Here is a 17849-nt window from a genome sequence, read left to right on the forward strand (position 1 = left end):
ATACCTCTAAATGTATAGAACAATAATAAGAAATATAAATACTAGTAAAATTAAAATATCTCTACCGAAGAAGCCTTTAGAAGTACATCGAGAGCCAGCTAAACAGTTCGCTATCAATCCATTTGGTTACCATAGCGATCAGCTCAGCTCAGATCTACTAAGGAATGTTGTAACAACGATTAACAATCATCCAGATGCACTGGTTTTAACAAAGGTTGGCGGCTTTTATGAAGCATATTACGATCACGCGTTGGAACTCTCAAAGTTATTATCTTTCAGCTTAGGTGACAAATCATACAATAAAACACGCTTTCCAATGTCCGGTTTCCCTGCATACCAACTACAAAAGCATCTCAGGACGCTAGTCGTCGATCATTCTCTCTTTGTCGCGATAAACGATCAATTTTTCAATCACACAACTGGCACATTCGACAGGAGAGTAACCAGGGTCGTTACACCAGGTACACTGCTTGATGAATCTTCACTTAATCCAAACACTCACAATTTCATCCTCTCAGTCATCTATCAGGAGCCTACTCAACAAGTCGCTCTATCTTGGTCCGATATCTCAACTGGTGATTCTTATGCTGAGACTTGCAAACCGGCGGATTTGAAGAGCTACCTAGCACGTCTGTCACCCTCAGAGATAGTCTTAGATATACAATTAACACCATCACAATCATCCACTTTGCAACGTTTGATGGGTAGCCATGATGCTACTGTCACTTACGCACCGATGCAAGAATCAAAAGCCAAACGTTCAAAGGAATATACCCCACTCGAAAATGCAGCTATATCACTATTACAATCACGCATTAAAACGTCTTTGATAGAAAACACACCCGAGATCTCACCAATGAGAGACCTTGCAGCCAACAAACTTATACTAGATGCTCAAACTATCAAAGGTCTCGAATTGAAGTCTACGATAAGGGATAACAGAGCAGCAGGTAGTCTCTTAAAGGCTGTGAGAAGGACCTGCACACAGCATGGTCATAGAATGCTCGAACGCTGGCTCTGTGAACCTTCGTCTGAGATATCAAAGATCAGATCACGTCATGATTGCGTCGACTTGTTCAAATCTCGCTTCCAATTACGGAGGGATCTCAGAGGGTTCCTGAAAGATATCGAAGATGGTCCGCGTCTCCTTCAAAGGATCGTACTTGCGTCGTCTTTCAAGCCTTCACTTTTGCTTTCAGTGAAGAGGGTGATTGAGAAGTCACAAGAGGTCGTAAACCGTATCCAATATGAGCATAAGTATGAAGGCTTACACGCAAAATCTACAGAATGGAGCTCTTTGTTAGAGTTAACGAAAACACTCAAGCCTCTGATAAAATTCGCCAATAAAGTCGACCAGGTCATTATAGAAGACGCATTAAGAGCTAAAGATACTGACGAACTTGAAAATGAGGGCGAAGCCGAGCCGGAAGAAACTAAGCGGTCAAATAGTTCAGATATCTATAATGATGATTTTAAGAGGTCAATAACACCACGATATAGTCCCAGAATTGCCCAGCTCAATAAGAAGCTCGACAAGCTGTACAAAAGTAGGGATGAGCTTGCCAAGATGGTTAGAAATGACTTCAAGGTTACAGATTCGTCTCAGGTGTTACTCAGGTCGAATCAGAAACTTGGCCATTACATAACTGCACGGAAAAATGGTAATAAAGATATACCCAGCGCCTATCAAGTTGTAGCATCTCAGAAATCGACCGCTTCGTATTCGCATCCTGTGAGTTGTCGTTTTATATTTCAATGGAATATTTCCTAATATACACAAGCAGTGGACGTCAATCAAGTCAGCTATCATAGATACATCAGAAGAACTAGAGAAGGCCGAAAGAGAGGCGCTTACGTCGCTCAAAGATGAATTGTCTGCACAAAGTGAGGCTTTCAAGCATAACAATAACCTTATATCCCAATTAGATGTATTACTCTCATTCGCTGAGTTGGCTGAGGAGAAGAGGTGGACGCGTCCTCATATGACAACTGATCGCACGCTTGATATCAAAACTGGTCGCCATCCTTCTGTGGAGATCGCCCTCCAGGATTCTCTCAATAGTTTCACGCCAAATGATACTTATATGGACGATAAGGCTTACATCAATGCCATATTTGGTCCTAACATGGTAAGTCTATTTACCTTAGAAAATCACACTAATGGATGTTCGAACAGGGTGGTAAATCTACTTATCTACGCCAGAATGCTATAATTGTCGTGCTTGCCCAAGCTGGCTCATTTGTGCCTGCAGATAAGGCAGTCGTGGGTGTGGTCGATAGGGTTTTTTCACGTATTGGCGCGAGTGACGACCTTAGCGGGGGAAGGTCGACATTCATGGTGGGTTTCCTTCTGATACGTGTAATACATGACTCATAAACCATAGGTTGAAATGACAGAAGCTGCAGAGATTTTGTCAACATCCACGCCACGCTCACTCGTAATAATGGATGAAATCGGCCGTGGTACGACATCTGTGGATGGTCTTTCATTAGCATATGCTATGCTCATCCATCTTGCTACTGAAAACAAGAGCCGGACGCTCTTTGCTACCCACTTCCATGAGTTGGATGACATGCTCGACGGTCAGAACCTACCTGTGAGATTCCTCAGCACAGATCTTGACGCTGGTCCAGACGGCTTCGCGTTCACTTACACTATGCGCGAAGGCGTTTGTAAAGACAGCCATGGTCTTATCGTCGCGAAGCTGGCTGGTGTGCCAGACTCTTGTATAGCGCACGCGGAAGAGGCATCACAGAAGATTAAAAATAGATAGCATGTCATTGGAGTTTTAAGTAGTTATTTATACTCTTCTGGAAGAGATCCTGATTGGTGTTTTTGCCTATAAAAACTAATTTTGTGTTGATTGAAGGACCATTTGGTGCCTGTTTGATTTCGTACATGTCGCGAACACCCTGGAGAATGTAAACTGCACCATCATCACGATTAATAACTCCTTTCGTGCGCAGTATTTCCATTTCTTCGCCAATCTCAACTGTTTCGACAGAAGGCAGTGTATTTTCCCATAAGACACACCGTATCCACATATCGAAGTCGGCATATTGTACGTTTGTGAGTGATGGCAAGGATAGTTCTATACTTTGGATACCGAATAAGTGACTATGATTATGCGCCTCGTCGCACCCGTGAGTGATATTCTCAATACTTTTCACCGCTTTGTCGTTTTTGGTTACCGAGTTGAAGGCATTGAGGTCTATGACTTGCCCGAGATCAAGCTTGCCATAGCTTGTAAGGTGTACTGTTGCACCAGCATTTATTGTCCTTATATAAGGTGAATTAAAGAAAGAAGGTCTAAACCACTCACTTCAATGCATCTCGGACGTCAGTAAGGGTAAATTCATCAACTAAATCCTGCTTATTGACCATAATGGAGTCTGCACAAGCAATCTGCCTGTAAGTTCGTGTTAGCTATGAAGCGGAATTAGATGATATATACCTACCTCACACATTCATTCGCACTCCGCCGTGTATCTGATTCCATTTGCTTGAGCGTGTGAGATGAATCTACGGCGTATTAACGAACCCCACCTTGAGGACATTTTTGGCGTCAGCTACACAAACAACGCCGTCGAGGTATATGTCAGGAATGTACAACTCATTTTCCCAAAACATTTCTGCCAAACCAGCTGAATTTGTTAAGTGCTGTGCACATTATCTAGCTAATAACCTACAAGGATCGGCCAGACCGGTTGTTTCGAGTATGATATAGTCAAATTTGCCTTTCCTTCGCATCATTTTGGCGATAGCAGCCACTCCCGCATCACGAATCGAGCAGCAGAGACAGCCATTCTCAAGTTCGAGGTATTCTTCATCTTCTCCGACATTTACAGCGCGTCCTAAGGCTGGGTTAGGTGTGTAAAATAAGAGATTATTGCTCACGTTCAATGTCTGCGGTATCTCCGAACTCGTTAACACTATAACGTATTAAAGGATGATATTAAACCTTATCGCATCTTACATTACAGCTATCTTGTGTCCATGTCGTTCTGTGAGAATGTGGGAAATGAGTGTGCTTTTCCCAGCTCCAAGATATCCGGTGAGGATAGTGAGAGGTACTTTCTTATCATCTGGGATGTCTACTGTTTCATTACTGTCTATCAAAGTTGGTATTTCATCATCAAAATCAGTCATCATGAGCGTTCTTGACTGACGGCCAGGAGCGCAATATGGAAATAGACAATGAGGAAGTCAACCATACGAGGGTTTTACTAGAGAACTCAGATGGCTTTGACGGTGGTTCAGATTGGCGGTACGTTAGCTGCACATTATCGCAAACAGTACTGATAGTACTTCAGATATGAAATGCGTAGAGAATGTCAGGAAATAATACCAAATTTGGTATTAGGTCCGTATCAATGTAGTAAAGACACCGCATTCCTCACCTCTGCGGGTATCACCCACATGTGAGCTTCTCTATTCTAGTTTCTAATTTATTCTTATAACCATTTAGTGTTGTCATACGCGGTGAAGCTGAGGCAGTATTCGTGCGTCCGCGGTATCCAGATCAGTTCAGCTATTTGGTATTGGATGTACGCGATTCTGAAGAGCAGAATCTTATCAGAATATATCCAGAGTGTGTTACCACCTAGTCATTAAGCCTCACTAATAATCCGGCAGAGCTCGTGAATATATCTCGAATGCTTTACAGAATGGTGGAAAGGTTCTTATTGTTTGTAATGGTAAGGTGTTATTTTTGAAAGCCCTTCCTAGCTAACATCCCCAAGGTGGTATTAGTAGAGGCCCTGCTATCACTATCATGTACGTAATGGAAGCTGCTCAAGTATCTTTCGAAGATGCAACAAATTACGTCCAAAACAAGGTATGTTTTATCAGATTAAGAATAATAACCACTAAATAACTACCAGAGATATTGTATTTCTCCTAATTTAGGTTTCCAATGTCAACTCAAAGTAGGTTTTGACGTTCTGATCTGAGACATACTGACGAATTTTAGGAATTTGAAGCAATCTACCGGGCATCTCTCGCAATAGCAAACCAGCCGACACTCACCCGTGACTCAAAAAGGAGACTAGAAGATGACGACAGCATCGAGGCAGATATTGACGCACGACCAAGTCGTAATCAACGAGTTTAAAACGCTATACTTATTTAAGCAATTGTATTATTGATGTATATTAAAGATTTACAACCAGTCGAGGAACTCTGGTGTAAAATAGCTTAAGAATATGTTTGCACCTGCGCGTAAGAAGCTCTCATGCGTTTCAAAGGCAATAGACTTCAGGTCGTATATACCAGCTTTGGCACCTGCGTGCAACATGGCAAATTCACCAGAGACAACGTAACAGGCTACTGGATAATCAGAAGCGATTTGTGCGGTATCTGAGATGACGTCGAGGTATGGCAATGATGGTTTGACCATGACAATGTCAGCGCCTTCATTAAGGTCGCGTTGCTGAGTTTATTAGTTTTTAAGTAATAAGGGAAGAAAAGAAACTCACGACAGCCCGTCTAGCAAGACCACGAGCATTTGGCGGTAATTGGTAGCACTTTCTGTCACCAAATGAAGGTGCTGATCCTGCAGCTTCCCTTAGATAATATTAGCAAGGATCAAATACCAATATTCGATATAACACTCACCTAAATGGGCCATAGAGATTGGTTGAGAATTTAGCTGAATATGCCATAACCAAGACTCTATTACCGAAGCCATTGTCAATTAACTTACGTTTCATTTGCAGGATACGACCATCCATCATGTCACTTGGTGCAACGCAATCAGCTCCCGCTTGGGCGTAAGCAAGGGCGACCTCACCAACACGTTGGGCCGATTCATGAGAGTAGATTGAACCGTCTTCTCTGAGTAGCCCACAATGACCATGATCAGTATACTCGCATAAGCATACATCGCAGGCGATGTACAATTCAGGGAAAAGTTGTTTCAACTTCTTGATAGCGAGGATGACAGGTGTGTTGATATCGTCTGCTGCGCTACCCCTATAATCCTTCTTCATGTTGAGCGGCACGCCGAATAGTATAACACTCTTTAAGCCTTTTTCTACCAATGGAGCTAAGAACTCTTGTAATCTATTTATACCCCATCTACGTTGATTTGGGAGGGATTTGATCTCAACCGATGCATCTGGATCATCTGTGATGAATATTGGGTACATAAACATAGATTTTTGGAGTGATTTCCCTTGATTTCTGGGTATAAATGTTGGCTTCTTTTTTGAGTTGGGTAGATAGATATACTCACTGCCATTGTCTGGATAGTGGCTTGTGATATCCACCTTGTAAGCAGGAACTGTTTATTTATTAATTTTGCAGATTAATTCTGTGTTTACTGACGATATTTCCATATTTTTGAAGAAGATTGAGAGAAGAGAGGATAGTAAATGAAATGTTGAGAGATAGATAGATAAGATAAAAGGACAGAGAGAAGGTATATGTTATTCACTAATTACTCTATAAAACAACGAGTGGATGTATCATACCAACATGAGCTGATGTAATCATACAATATGTGTATCTAAAGATGCGTAACGTTGACTGATTAGTTATAGTATAGATATATATAGAAGGATATTCAAAAGTAAAGATACTCACTATTGCGGCTGATTAGTAAGAAAGTGGAGGAATGCAGAATAGCAGATAGTAAGGCATATTAATAAATAAAAACAGCTGTAAAAAGAATATAATAAAATATAATAAATTTTTTATTTTAGCTGTCTAACTGAAGGTCCGATAGCTACTTCCTTATCGTCGTCGTTACACGCATTCGAAATTCAAAGTATGGATAGTCAGTTCTTAGATATGCTCAGAGAGCAAATAAATAGCTATAACAATAAAGACTCTATTAATCCCTTGGATTTATCGAATAATAGGCAGCCTTTCGGACAATTCACTTCAAATTATAAGGAGAATCCCACGCCACCGTTAACGAACAATGACACCTCTAGCCCAGAGTCTAGTGGATCTCATAATAATTACAAGCTAGAAGATAAGCGTAAGGCCACAGATGAGTCATTCGATCAAGACATGAAACCACACAACATTAAGAGTGAGTTGAGTTTTATTCATTTTTTATATTTACTAATTATTACAGATCCAAATACAGACAGACGCTCTTCAGGCTCTTCTAATGATAACCCTTCGAGTAAATCAAGTAAGCAGAATAGCTCACAGAAGCGCAAAGAACAAAATAGAGCCGCACAACGTGCTTTCAGGGAAAGAAAAGAAAAACACGTTAAGGTCTTGGAGGATAAGGTCGCTCAACAAGAAGAAGAAAATAATAATTTGAGAGATTTATTATCGAGATTACAACAAGAGAATATGACATTGAAACAGTCAGCTTTCACTTTCCAATTCCCTGTACCAAGTCAACAAGCTGGACAGCAAGATAAACCAAATAAGTCATTGCAAAAGTCCCCTTCGCCTTTGCCACAGATTAGTAATAATTTGGAATATAGGGATAGCAATATCTTAGATAATAACCCAATAAGCGACTTTAATAACTTCAGCGGTGGTGACTGGGATGATATATTAAATGATATCAACTTCCAAGGTGACTTCATCGTCGATCAACAACCAATACCTTCACCTAAGCCGGCTGAATCCACTCTTGGTCCTCCACCAACTATAATCGAATTGGCACAAGTTTTGGCAAGTCCCTCAGAAAGATCCAAATGTCCACAAGTTAAAGCTAAAATGGAACAAATGGGTATCGTACAAAATGAACATGAGGATATTGAGAAGATTGGTCCATATCTCATACAAGAAATCAAGAAGGTCGTCAAGGAAATTGCAGAAGAGAACAAGGAATCTGTTGATGAAGTAGTCAGACAAGCCTGGAAGGATCTTGGTAAAGATCAGCATCAAATTAAAGACGAGGCATTTGATTTGGATAATCTCTGCTCGGAATTACGTTCGAAAGCAACTTGCGGTGTCTCAAATGCTGAATGTCAAGCAAAGTTTTTAAGTGCACTAGCACAACGTCAGAATAAGACAACAGCGACAAGCTGAAGTGTATTCTGAAATTTTACACATGTATTCTTAGCTCGCTCGTGTATCCACTATCTTGGTTGCAGTAATGTATTCAAAATGATATATTTTAGTTAACGTTTCCATAAACTTCCAAACCAACCAGATGAAGCTTTTGGTTCCGGTGATTCTTGCGATACAATCTCCTCCTGTTTTGCAATAGTAACGTTGGCTGGCTTTGGTGCCTTCTTCTCATCCTGGGTTTGTGATCTATTAAGAATATACTCCATTGGTGGTTCTACGTAGGTATTGGCAATATCAAAGAAGAGTGGACGCTTAAATTGTTGAGCAAATAGGGCCTTTTTGGAGTTTATGATACTTTCTTCAATATCCTTGGAGAAATTGTCAATAACCTCCTCATTGATGACTGGTTTGAAACTTTCAGGGTGGTTGATGGCTTCCTCTTCAAGATTCTTGAGCAAATCGGAGCAAGATCTTATATAAAACTTGGATGATTCGAGTAAACGTATGGATGGACCATAATTGTTAGCCATTAAGTGGGCAACACCGAGTGTATAATTTCTAAAGGCTTGGTAATTTGTTAATTTGACCTCAACGTAGGCAGATAAATCCAAATCATCAGACTCTACGAGATCAAGATTGCGTATTTGTTCAAGTGTGTATATAATTCCACTTAATATCTTCACCTTTGACCTATTATTAGCAGCATCATTGATATCTAACTTTTTGTTGATTTCTAAATCCCTTTCTATACGTAAAACTAACATTTTGTAAGTTAAAACTTGCTTAAGTTTACCCTCTGGTGCTATATCTATTACATTTGAGTAGCTATTAAGTACTTCGTCGAAATTTGACAATGTTTTGTTGGATTTCTTGTCAATGACTGTTTGCAATTTCTGCATAGCATCGACGAGATCAACTGAGGTCAATTTGAGCTCTTCACCACGCCAGACTACTCCTGAAATTTTCGTTGTTGTATCCTCCTGGTCGTACTCAACGTTTATAAAGTCATAATTCTTAGTAGATTCCTTTGCAATTCTCTCAACTTCATGGGCTTTGGTTTTATCACCTTGCTGATACGCACAGTAACGAATTTGGGGTGATATCTGATCAAGCCATCCTTCAGCTAAAGCTCTAACTTTATCATTCGGTGCTGCGACTGTGAGGTTCTTGAGGTAGATGAAAGCAATAGAGAACGCTTCGAGTGAATTCTGGTATTTCTTTCTCGAGAGATTGTAAGAAGCCTCTATGAATTTGTCATAAATGACGAGCTGAACGAACTCAGAGGAATGCAAATTGAATTTCTTGGAAGCTTCTAATAAAAGGTTTGAGAATTGAAGAGAACGCTTCAATTTTGAAGCTGCTGCTGGCGGATATTCTGATGACTGAGCCCAGTATCTATCAGATTGCAACAAAAGCATTTCTAATACACGTGGATCTTTATTCTTAAGTATAGCTTCATTTGTAACCTTCTGGTATTTGTGTGACTTCCCGTGGGTTAGCTTCAAGCCACGTCTGAGTTTGTTGATTCTACGACTACAGTGTTTTCTAGGGACTGTTAGAATACCTTGATTGAGAAATTAAGCATACCTGTATTTAGCGTAATCATCTGAACGTATACCGTAGCTATTCCGCTCGCTATTGAGCAAATTCAAACTTTCTAAGGACATGGCTGTAATATGACAAGCGATTTCTTACACCGACGACACGATGACTGACGAACTCGAGCCTACGTTAGAAAATGTTGTAAATAACAAGGTATTTCTAATTTATTCTCATTTATTCTTCTAAATTTCTCTATAGACACTCAAATGGATCTTCTGTGGTGAGTATAAGTACATTGCCAATACTGACTGTATATCTCACAAAATACAGGTGGAAAAGGTGGTGTTGGTAAAACTACCACATCTTGTTCACTTGCTATCCAACTCGCAAAAACTCGCGAGAGTGTTCTCTTGATAGTGAGCTCATTCATCTTACACTAACAAATACTAAATTGTTAAACAGTCAACAGATCCTGCACACAATCTATCTGATGCATTTGGACAGAAATTCTCAAAAGAGGCTACAAAAGTTAATGGCTTTGAGAATCTATCTGCTATGGAAATTGATCCTTCTGCAGCATTACAAGAAATGGTTGAGAATGACCAAGCTGGCGATTCTGGCGTAGGTAATTTCGTACAAGACCTTGCATTCGCCATTCCAGGTGTAGACGAAGCAATGGGTTTTGCAGAGATTATGAAATACGTAAACTCACAACAATACTCATGTATCGTCTTTGATACCGCTCCAACTGGACACACCTTGCGTTTCTTATCATTCCCTACTGTTCTTAGTAAGGCATTGGAGAAAATTAGTTCTCTTTCAGGTAGATTCGGTGGTCTTATCAACAATTTCTCAGGTCAGTAGTTTTTACAACCTAAACTAGTCCATTTATTTCATTATACAGGTATGATGGGTGGTGGTGCACCTGCACAGGAGGATATATTCGCGAAATTGGAAAGCATGCGTACAACAATTGATCAAGTCAACACTCAATTCAAGAACGCGGATTTGACGACATTTGTTTGCGTATGTATCGCTGAATTCTTGTCTATTTACGAGACCGAACGTTTAATTCAAGAGTTATCGACATAGTAAGTTTAGGTTACTAGACTTTGCTTCTCTAAAACATCCATAGTGGAATTGATACCAGCAATATCGTCATCAACAATCTCTTAATGCTTCCACAAGATGACCAAGGCAAGTCTGTTTCTAGCTGTGACAGATGTTTGGCAAGAGACGCAACACAGAAGAAATACCTCGCAGAAGCTGATGATTTGTGGGTAACATTTCTTACCTTACATATAGCTAATCAGTTTTAGATATGGTGAAGATTTCCATATTGTCAAGGTAAATCATCCATTTTTACAACTGATTAACTCTAACAACCCGCAGATTCCTTTATTACTCAATGAACCACGGGGTGCACCAAGTTTACTAAAATTTGGTGAGATGCTTGTCGATAAGACCCGCAATCAAGAATAAAACATGTAAAAATGGAATAATAATTGAATTACAATTTGTAAATTGACAATAGCAAAGTTTGTAGGCATGAAAGAAGTATGTTGATATTAGTAGTTTTGAAATAAAACATGAGAAAAAATGCAACAAATGAATGTATTAATTGATTGAATTGAAGGTGAGTTGCTTCGTGTATAATTTTGTTGTTTTAATGTGATAATGATCCATTGAGTACATCCCTAACATCATCGACTTCAGTCAAATCTGCTAAGAATGGACACAAATCTGTTAATTCTGTATCATGTGGATCGTTAAACCAACTTGAAATTGGTACTGCATTGTTTGGATGGAAAACGTATGATGCTGGACTATTATCAATAATAATCGTATCATCTATAGATCTACCCAATTGTGAGAGATCTTTCACGTAATTTCCTTTATGATTGTAACAACTTTCTCTAAAAAGTCTATGCTTAACAACTTTGTTTATATCCAGCATATCTAATACTGGATCAGCGTATTTTGAAAGAGATGCAGTAAAGACTACAATCTCGTATATTTCGCCCATTTTTTTAAGGAATGCGTCTACACCTGGACGCTTTATAACGTAGACATTATGAGTTTGAGATTCAATTTCGACTGGAACGACGTAATCAGCTTGCTGAATGAGTTTAAAGCTTGAATGAACGAGTGTTTCGTCTAGATCTAAAACAAGACATTTAGAATTTTCGTTCAACTGTGGTAAAAGTGGTTTAGGTTGACCATCTTCCCCTATTGGGATACCCATACCGCCTTTTGCAATAATACGCTCTTCATCTGCTAATTCAGCGTCGTAGTCATCAATTTCTTCCTCTTCTGAAGATTCTTCATGCATTTGTGAAGACGGTTGACGTGATGGCGTTGGCGGGGAGAGTTCTTTTCCTGGAGGCATGACCGCTCCTGAGGTCAGACCGGCTGTGTCACTAATTGGGAGGTCTACGCCTTGGTTTGGTATGACTGGTGTGGGTGGTGGTATCTCATCCTCGACTCGCTCTTTAGATTTCCGCCGTGAGGTTGACGGCTGCTGATCTCTGTGCTTCTTTGGTTGCTCATCTTCCTTTGCTGACACATCGTGCGCTGGTTTCTTAGAAGATTCGCCGACACATGGGACGATTGAGGAGAAAAATGAGGAGAAAAATGATTTCTTCTTGCGCTGTCCTTTAGTAGAAGATGGTTTTGTAGTTCTAGGCGCTTCCTCTTTAACTATAGTTCATTAGATTTATAACGAAAGTAATAAAGTTACTAACCAGCGGCTAACTGCTCATTTTGATCGGAAGTTTGTGGAGGGTTTTCAGTAGAATCCATATTTTGTTGATCTTGATTAGAAGTTGAAGGAGATTGAGTATCGTTCGTTTGTTGCTGCTTCTTCTTCTTCGTCTTACGTACAGGTTGACGCGTATTCCTGGCGGGCTGGCTAGACGGAGAAACTTGGGTTACTAAGTCTGCTAATGCTGATGGTGTATCTCCGCTAGACGATGCTGTCATTTCTTATTTTTTAATTTTGTAGTTTTTAATTTATGAGCTCAAAGACGTTCAGATGGGATGGACGAGATTAACGATGAGGTGGGCCTAGTTTGATTTTATTTTTTTTAATTTACTTTAATTCATAAAATAGATAGATATCTCTTTTTATTTTACATTTCATACAATCTTCATAAACATCCAAACTCGAAAGGAATGACGAAAAATTGAAACATCAGTTCAAGACAACCGCGATAGTTGTTCTTGTGTCTTCTTGAGCTCATCCTGGCTGGCTGCGTTCTCTACCTGCATTTTCACTAATTGGTTAACGAGTGATTCCTCCATTTCATCCTTCTCGATTCGTAGGTTTACCAGTGTCTTCACAAGCTCGCAATGCTCGCCATTTATCTGCGTCAGACTAGCTTCTAGTTTCTTAATTTGTGATGATAGGTTCCTATTTGCGAGACGCAACCCATCAACCTCATGAGCATGTTTATTTATATTGTAACACGTCTCAGCCCATTCGGAGGCGTAAGCGTCTAGTTGAAATGGTGTTATCCGTATTTCAAATGCGTCAGCGACGAACGTATCGCAATCCCACTCCCCACTGTCTGCTGAAGTGGCTAGACGGGGTGAGACACTACCCGTCATACTCGAATGCGGTGAGCTGTGTGATTGTCCTTTCAATAATGGTGCCTGCAAAGCTTCGCTTCCTCTCTGAGAGCCCTCACCTTGCGGTATTCTGTACACCTCAAGCAAACCCTCTTTGAGGAAATCTAATATGTTTTCAAATTGCAAACTCAAGATCTTATCTTCATTCTTTTTCATGAGCGCTATCCCAAATCTGAAGATAGCTTCTATACCTTCCGCGAAAATGTTATCAAATATCCGGTAGACGATGTCAAGTGGAAAACGATAGGAGAAGAGAGTCATATACCACTGGCTAGCATACATCGAACTCTTGACTCCCTGACGGGTGAGATGGGTGTGTAGCAGCGGTAGAATCTCTTCGAGCAATCTATCGAATTGGAATAAACGTAAATGTAGTCCGGGCATTTCAGGTAGATAGTGCCCCCTGAGATCGTAAGATTGCATCAATCTGACGAGTAGACAGAATGCCTCTTCGTCTGGCATATTGAGTAACAAAGGCCCAATCACAAAGAGCAATCCCTGGGTATATCCACACTCAACGTCGTATAACGAATAGGCTTTTGCAACGTTAAACAACCAATTGACCGCGTCAGGGTCTTGAAAATACTCCAATGCTGGGAATGTCCGTGAAAGGTCCTTCGAGATCGTTTTATCATTGACGGAAGATAGCTTGAGGTACTCCTGATAAAGTGTTTCGAGTTCTGAGTTCTTTGAGCTACTCCTAATTGCATGTAAGTCGTTAAACATCTTAAAAAGTAAACACTCACATCAACTGCCATACCATCCCGCGCAATTCCTTCGGAATGCCCTTCTGGATAGCTTTAGATAACGCATGTGGTTGTGTTCGTGCTACTTCCTCATAATCTGACCCGTTAGCCGACATTGCGTAACGTAAACTTTAACTCACTGGCCATAACTTCACCCCAAAACTGCCAATCAATATCGGAAGATTTCTTTACTTTCTCCTTTTCTTCTAAATTATGAATAAGCTCCTGTTTACCCCGTTCAATCGATTGTCTGTTCTGCGTATTCTCATGGACGGTCTCGTCGACCCTGCGTAGTAGCAATCCAGTATCTTTATCTTTGTCAGATTGTAGACTACTATATGATCTAGTCCTATTATGAGACAATTTGCTGTCAATTTCGTTATCTTTGGGTATCATAGTCGCAGTTATCTGGCTAGACGATAAGGATATATTCTCGAATTCAGGCTCTATATCAACCATTTGCGATGTATAACTTGGGTATTTCTAGTTTTCTTCTTACTTGATGGTCGTTTGTGACAAGTTGACCCTGAACTGTCAACTATGGGAGGTGCTAACCTGGAAGTGTTTAAGTTTGCAGCGTATTTATTGTAAGTATGTTTTACTGGCGTGTTCTATTAATTACTTTATTAGCTTCCCTATAGCATTCATGTACCATTTTGGAGACCCTGACTGGTACGAAAGACATGTAGAGCCTGTAAGTCTTTGTTTATTAGCCTAATAAAATATCCAATCATTGCCCAGGCCAAAGAAGCTTTCTGGCCTAAGGAAGAAGAAACACATGTAAGTTGTTATACAGTCAGTATGTCATACACTAACATATCATAGAAACCAGCGAAGGATCCAGAAAGTCTGAGAGCACAACTCGAGGAAATTAAGAGCAGACGGAAGAATGGAGCTACAGGAAAGCAATCACAACAAGAACAACAACCACAACGTTTAGTGTGAGTTTATGCATTGGAAAATAACTTAGACGCTCTATACTTTTGTACATTATCTATATAATAATTCTCTTTCTCTTCTTACCAGCGTTCATGAGAGCTTCTTCATCAGCCTTAAGGCGTTGGTTAGCTCTCTCCTCATCCATATCTTCCTCCTCGAGGTATTTGGCTATCGTGTCGGCATCATGCGCTCTCCTAATCACCTTGAGTGCTGCGAGATTGTATCCGACAAGAGACTAGATATGTTAGTGATGTCACATATTATGATGAACAACTCACTTTTTGCTCACTGAGGCGTGTTCTCAGCTTCTCACGTAATCCAATCATCGTGTTCCTCATTACCCTGTTCGCTACAATTTGGTGGTGATGTGTTTTGAGAAGGAAGAACAAAACACGGGCAACTAAGGCAATATTCCAACCCTTTACAATAATCGTTAGTTTGATTTTATTCCATTTAAAACTACCCACCTTTTCTGACCAAATTTCCAAATAACTCAAGAGGGACACAACGTGGGAGAATGGAAGGACAAGCAAGGCATCATGTAATTCAGCAGGGCTAATCTTCTCAAGGACAAACTTGAGTACGTACTCATCAGCCGTTGGGTTTCCAACAGCGATGAATTGGGCATGGCGTGAAGGTGGCGCACCAACCTTAGCCTTGTCGATATCGGAAAGAGCCTCATAATCCTTCAATGCGTTTACGTCTTCATCAGCAAGCTCTAATGCTTCGATGATCTTCTCACCAGCCATTAAAGTCGCTGAAGTGGCTTTGTGAACATCCTCGGCCTCCTTTTCGTCATCCTGGTCATTTTGAGCTTCATTCAGATCTGCCTCGTACAGTTCCTCGAGCGCCTTCTCGCGCTCCTCTTCGAGGAAGAGAGGCTCGTCAAGTTTCTCCCAAACTCTAATCGATTTGTCGTGTGATCCCGTGACAAGGAACTGACCATCGTTTGATGTAACTAAGGCCCAAATTTCACCTTGATGACCGTGGAGTTTTTGAATTTGTTCGAATTTGTCACCATCCCAGTATGTTATTGTCGCATCTTTACTAGATGACCAGAACTTGTGTGAGTCCTTCTCAAATTTCACTTGCATTACGCTCCCGTCGTGTCCAAAGAGTGATTTATTACAGTCACCGAAGTCCAATCCCCAGATTTTGATGTTCTTATCAGCTGAACTGGTAATAATAAGCTTAGAATCATAGGAAATATCCATAGACAATACTGGAAGTTTGTGACCATAGAGGGAGAGGTAAAACTTAAGTGAATCATTGAAGAACACTTTCACCGTAGAATCTAACAAGGATACAGCGATGAGACGACTATCTGGAGAAAATTTGACTGCCAACACTTCGTCTGTCATTTTAAGAGTGCGAGTATGGACAATGCCAACAGAAGTTACCTTCGTATCTACTACTGTATCTGAGTCACGTTCAACTTGAACGATATCCCAGAATTTGACATCTTTATCACCAGACGCAGTCACAAATGACTTCTTTGATGGGCTGATATCTATACCATAGATGGTATTATCATGTGCATCAACATCAGCGATTTGAGTGGATGATATGAGATCGTATAATTCAAGATTACCTGATTTCGTGCCAACAACGATAGTTTTGTTACCTGGTAAGAAAGCAATACAGATCGCATAACCACATTCAATAGTTCTTAGACAAGCTTGAGTTTTCATATTCCAGATCTTGAGCTGACCATTTGAGGCACTCGCGAGTAATTGATCGTCTGACGATAAAGCCAACGCACGGATGTCGGCTCTATGTCCTGGAAGGTCCAACGAGTGGAGACGTACAGCTTCCGGCTGGGAATCTTCGACAGACTTCTTCGTTGGTTGAGGTATAGCATGCACTTCCGCAGCATTGTTGGCCAAGGCTAGCAAAACTTGAGCTGGAGCTTTGTGATCGAATGAGGAAGGTAATGGAGGGAAAGAAAATGATTTTACTTTGGAGTTTGAGTGGAGGACCAAATGTGGTGTTAGTCTATCATTGATTGTGACCTCTTCAGATGCATTCTCGTTGACTGGTTTACCTTTATCCTTGTTACGACGCTTACGTCTAGCAAGTTTGGCTTTGATTTCCTCAGCAGTACGTAACCTGAGAAATTCTATTGATTTGTCTGAGGAGAGGATTGCTAAGAGTGGGAGGGAATCATGGAATGAAAGTTGCGTGATACGTTTTCTATTGATGGTGTGGGTGGAGAGATTAGTGAGGTAGTTTATGAAGGTGATTATGTTATTGTTCTCATCCGTAGACAAACCGTTTTTGAGTGCTTCATAGTCGATTGACCAGAGTCTAATTTCACCATCAGAGGAGCCTGATGCGAGAATATCATCCTTGATTGTAGTTGATTGGATAGCAGTTCTATGTCCGATCAAAGTCTGAATGCATAAATGAGTGTTTAAATCCCAGAGTTTGATGAATGAATCATTTGAAGAGGAGACGAGATGGTTTGTAGGAAGGAAGTGAAGGCTGTTTACGACATCTCTATGACCTTTCAATCTGGCCAGACCTTGGTGTGATAAGGTGTCCCAAATGATGATGTTGGTGTCTTTCGAGGCGGAGAAGAGTTTTAAAGCGTCGGCATCCCACTCTAAGGCTGTGACAGCAGACGAATGGCCATTGAGGGTGACTATGAGGGAGTCCTCCTCCCAAATCCTAATAGAACCATCGTTGTAGCCGACTGCTAACTGGTTGTTCGTCTGATTGAAAGACAACTGAGTGACGAGAGAAGTGCAGCCAAGATCATGGAACTCTCTAATAACGCTGCTAGATTTATAATCCCACAAGAGAACGTCCTCTAGGATTGGGAGATAAATCTGTCTATTGGCTAAATCAAAGGCAGTGTTTGAAGGGGAGTTAAAAATTAAACCAAATAATTTACTAGGCGAGTGTCTATTATAATTTCTAACGAAAAAAGTTAAATTTTCCTTTGCCGTTTAATTAAATCGTTCTGCTCACATTATTGACATCTCTGAATGTTAGAGTAATGAGTG

The 17849-nt window shown here is 40.5% G+C and overlaps 11 protein-coding genes across 11 annotated transcripts; 5 read left to right on the forward strand and 6 right to left on the reverse strand.

The window, feature by feature from the left end:
- Positions 1-10: 10 nt before the first annotated feature.
- WALSEDRAFT_18055 (hypothetical protein) lies at positions 11-2774 on the forward strand (the record flags this gene model as incomplete). Its single annotated transcript, XM_006957961.1, has 4 exons — positions 11-1732; positions 1782-2129; positions 2177-2338; positions 2385-2774. 4 exons carry the CDS (start codon positions 11-13, stop codon positions 2772-2774), a joined length of 2622 nt encoding a protein of 873 aa, XP_006958023.1.
- On the reverse strand, positions 2285-4988 carry WALSEDRAFT_37869 (cobW-domain-containing protein). Its single transcript, XM_006958036.1, has 10 exons — positions 4470-4988; positions 4315-4422; positions 3978-4268; positions 3899-3933; positions 3691-3855; positions 3548-3645; positions 3460-3503; positions 3324-3410; positions 2596-3280; positions 2285-2547 (listed from the first exon to the last, which is right to left on the reverse strand). The coding sequence occupies exons 3-9, from the start codon at positions 4151-4153 to the stop codon at positions 2779-2781; spliced, it is 1107 nt and encodes a 368-aa protein (XP_006958098.1). The 5' UTR covers positions 4154-4268; positions 4315-4422; positions 4470-4988; the 3' UTR covers positions 2285-2547; positions 2596-2778.
- Positions 3803-5396, forward strand: WALSEDRAFT_54373 (phosphatases II). The gene is made up of 7 exons (XM_006958037.1): positions 3803-4268; positions 4315-4422; positions 4470-4592; positions 4637-4698; positions 4744-4838; positions 4885-4929; positions 4974-5396. The coding sequence occupies exons 1-7, from the start codon at positions 4186-4188 to the stop codon at positions 5112-5114; spliced, it is 657 nt and encodes a 218-aa protein (XP_006958099.1). The 5' UTR covers positions 3803-4185; the 3' UTR covers positions 5115-5396.
- WALSEDRAFT_64028 (tetrapyrrole biosynthesis, porphobilinogen synthase) lies at positions 5163-6339 on the reverse strand (the record flags this gene model as incomplete). Its single annotated transcript, XM_006958038.1, has 5 exons — positions 5163-5432; positions 5479-5566; positions 5618-6184; positions 6237-6284; positions 6329-6339. The coding sequence occupies 5 exons, from the start codon at positions 6337-6339 to the stop codon at positions 5163-5165; spliced, it is 984 nt and encodes a 327-aa protein (XP_006958100.1).
- Positions 6340-6617: 278 nt separating this feature from the next.
- WALSEDRAFT_28502 (hypothetical protein) lies at positions 6618-8002 on the forward strand (the record flags this gene model as incomplete). The annotated part of the gene is made up of 3 exons (XM_006958039.1): positions 6618-6634; positions 6706-7040; positions 7086-8002. 3 exons carry the CDS (start codon positions 6618-6620, stop codon positions 8000-8002), a joined length of 1269 nt encoding a protein of 422 aa, XP_006958101.1.
- WALSEDRAFT_68723 (hypothetical protein) lies at positions 7086-9651 on the reverse strand (the record flags this gene model as incomplete). Its single annotated transcript, XM_006958040.1, has 2 exons — positions 7086-9529; positions 9572-9651. The coding sequence occupies 2 exons, from the start codon at positions 9649-9651 to the stop codon at positions 8095-8097; spliced, it is 1515 nt and encodes a 504-aa protein (XP_006958102.1). The 3' UTR covers positions 7086-8094.
- Positions 9652-9689: 38 nt separating this feature from the next.
- On the forward strand, positions 9690-11075 carry WALSEDRAFT_32375 (ATPase GET3; the record flags this gene model as incomplete). Its single annotated transcript, XM_006958041.1, has 8 exons — positions 9690-9739; positions 9785-9806; positions 9857-9942; positions 9989-10382; positions 10431-10617; positions 10662-10802; positions 10846-10873; positions 10919-11075. Coding segments are annotated over 8 exons (998 nt in total), but the record flags the coding sequence as incomplete, so codon positions are not given.
- Positions 11032-12548, reverse strand: WALSEDRAFT_60252 (NIF-domain-containing protein). The gene is made up of 2 exons (XM_006958042.1): positions 12271-12548; positions 11032-12226 (listed from the first exon to the last, which is right to left on the reverse strand). Exons 1-2 carry the CDS (start codon positions 12506-12508, stop codon positions 11193-11195), a joined length of 1272 nt encoding a protein of 423 aa, XP_006958104.1. The 5' UTR covers positions 12509-12548; the 3' UTR covers positions 11032-11192.
- A 76-nt stretch (positions 12549-12624) lies between these two features.
- Positions 12625-14569, reverse strand: WALSEDRAFT_32377 (hypothetical protein). Its single transcript, XM_006958168.1, has 3 exons — positions 14043-14569; positions 13903-13999; positions 12625-13856 (listed from the first exon to the last, which is right to left on the reverse strand). Exons 1-3 carry the CDS (start codon positions 14359-14361, stop codon positions 12725-12727), a joined length of 1548 nt encoding a protein of 515 aa, XP_006958230.1. The 5' UTR covers positions 14362-14569; the 3' UTR covers positions 12625-12724.
- WALSEDRAFT_64034 (hypothetical protein) lies at positions 14443-14847 on the forward strand (the record flags this gene model as incomplete). Its single annotated transcript, XM_006958043.1, has 4 exons — positions 14443-14489; positions 14533-14596; positions 14644-14682; positions 14728-14847. The coding sequence occupies 4 exons, from the start codon at positions 14443-14445 to the stop codon at positions 14845-14847; spliced, it is 270 nt and encodes an 89-aa protein (XP_006958105.1).
- A 49-nt stretch (positions 14848-14896) lies between these two features.
- Positions 14897-17602, reverse strand: WALSEDRAFT_51230 (hypothetical protein; the record flags this gene model as incomplete). The annotated part of the gene is made up of 4 exons (XM_006958167.1): positions 14897-15076; positions 15120-15260; positions 15309-17539; positions 17569-17602. The coding sequence occupies 4 exons, from the start codon at positions 17600-17602 to the stop codon at positions 14897-14899; spliced, it is 2586 nt and encodes an 861-aa protein (XP_006958229.1).
- Positions 17603-17849: the final 247 nt, after the last annotated feature.

This window comes from Wallemia mellicola (assembly GCF_000263375.1).
Source record: "Wallemia mellicola CBS 633.66 unplaced genomic scaffold WALSEscaffold_8, whole genome shotgun sequence".
Taxonomy (NCBI): domain Eukaryota; kingdom Fungi; phylum Basidiomycota; class Wallemiomycetes; order Wallemiales; family Wallemiaceae; genus Wallemia; species Wallemia mellicola.

What these genes read in the sequence shown, in the direction of transcription:
- WALSEDRAFT_37869 (XM_006958036.1), bottom strand. Translation starts at nt 4,153, where the DNA reads ATGATGACTGATTTTGATGATGAAATACCAACTTTGATAGACAGTAAT. An exon ending in GGACACAAGATAGCTGTAAT is followed by an intron (nt 3,934 to 3,977) that starts GTAAGATGCGAT and finishes AATACGTTATAG; the next exon opens with TGTTAACGAGTTCGGAGATA. An exon ending in AACCGGTCTGGCCGATCCTT is followed by an intron (nt 3,646 to 3,690) that starts GTAGGTTATTAG and finishes TAACAAATTCAG; the next exon opens with CTGGTTTGGCAGAAATGTTT.
- WALSEDRAFT_54373 (XM_006958037.1), top strand. Translation starts at nt 4,186, where the DNA reads ATGGAAATAGACAATGAGGAAGTCAACCATACGAGGGTTTTACTAGAG. An exon ending in CTTATCAGAATATATCCAGA is followed by an intron (nt 4,593 to 4,636) that starts GTGTGTTACCAC and finishes ATAATCCGGCAG; the next exon opens with AGCTCGTGAATATATCTCGA. An exon ending in GTTTCCAATGTCAACTCAAA is followed by an intron (nt 4,930 to 4,973) that starts GTAGGTTTTGAC and finishes GACGAATTTTAG; the next exon opens with GAATTTGAAGCAATCTACCG.
- WALSEDRAFT_60252 (XM_006958042.1), bottom strand. Translation starts at nt 12,508, where the DNA reads ATGACAGCATCGTCTAGCGGAGATACACCATCAGCATTAGCAGACTTA. An exon ending in AAATGAGCAGTTAGCCGCTG is followed by an intron (nt 12,227 to 12,270) that starts GTTAGTAACTTT and finishes AATGAACTATAG; the next exon opens with TTAAAGAGGAAGCGCCTAGA.
- WALSEDRAFT_32377 (XM_006958168.1), bottom strand. Translation starts at nt 14,361, where the DNA reads ATGGTTGATATAGAGCCTGAATTCGAGAATATATCCTTATCGTCTAGC. An exon ending in TTGGGGTGAAGTTATGGCCA is followed by an intron (nt 14,000 to 14,042) that starts GTGAGTTAAAGT and finishes CTAACGGGTCAG; the next exon opens with ATTATGAGGAAGTAGCACGA. An exon ending in GGGATGGTATGGCAGTTGAT is followed by an intron (nt 13,857 to 13,902) that starts GTGAGTGTTTAC and finishes ACATGCAATTAG; the next exon opens with GAGTAGCTCAAAGAACTCAG.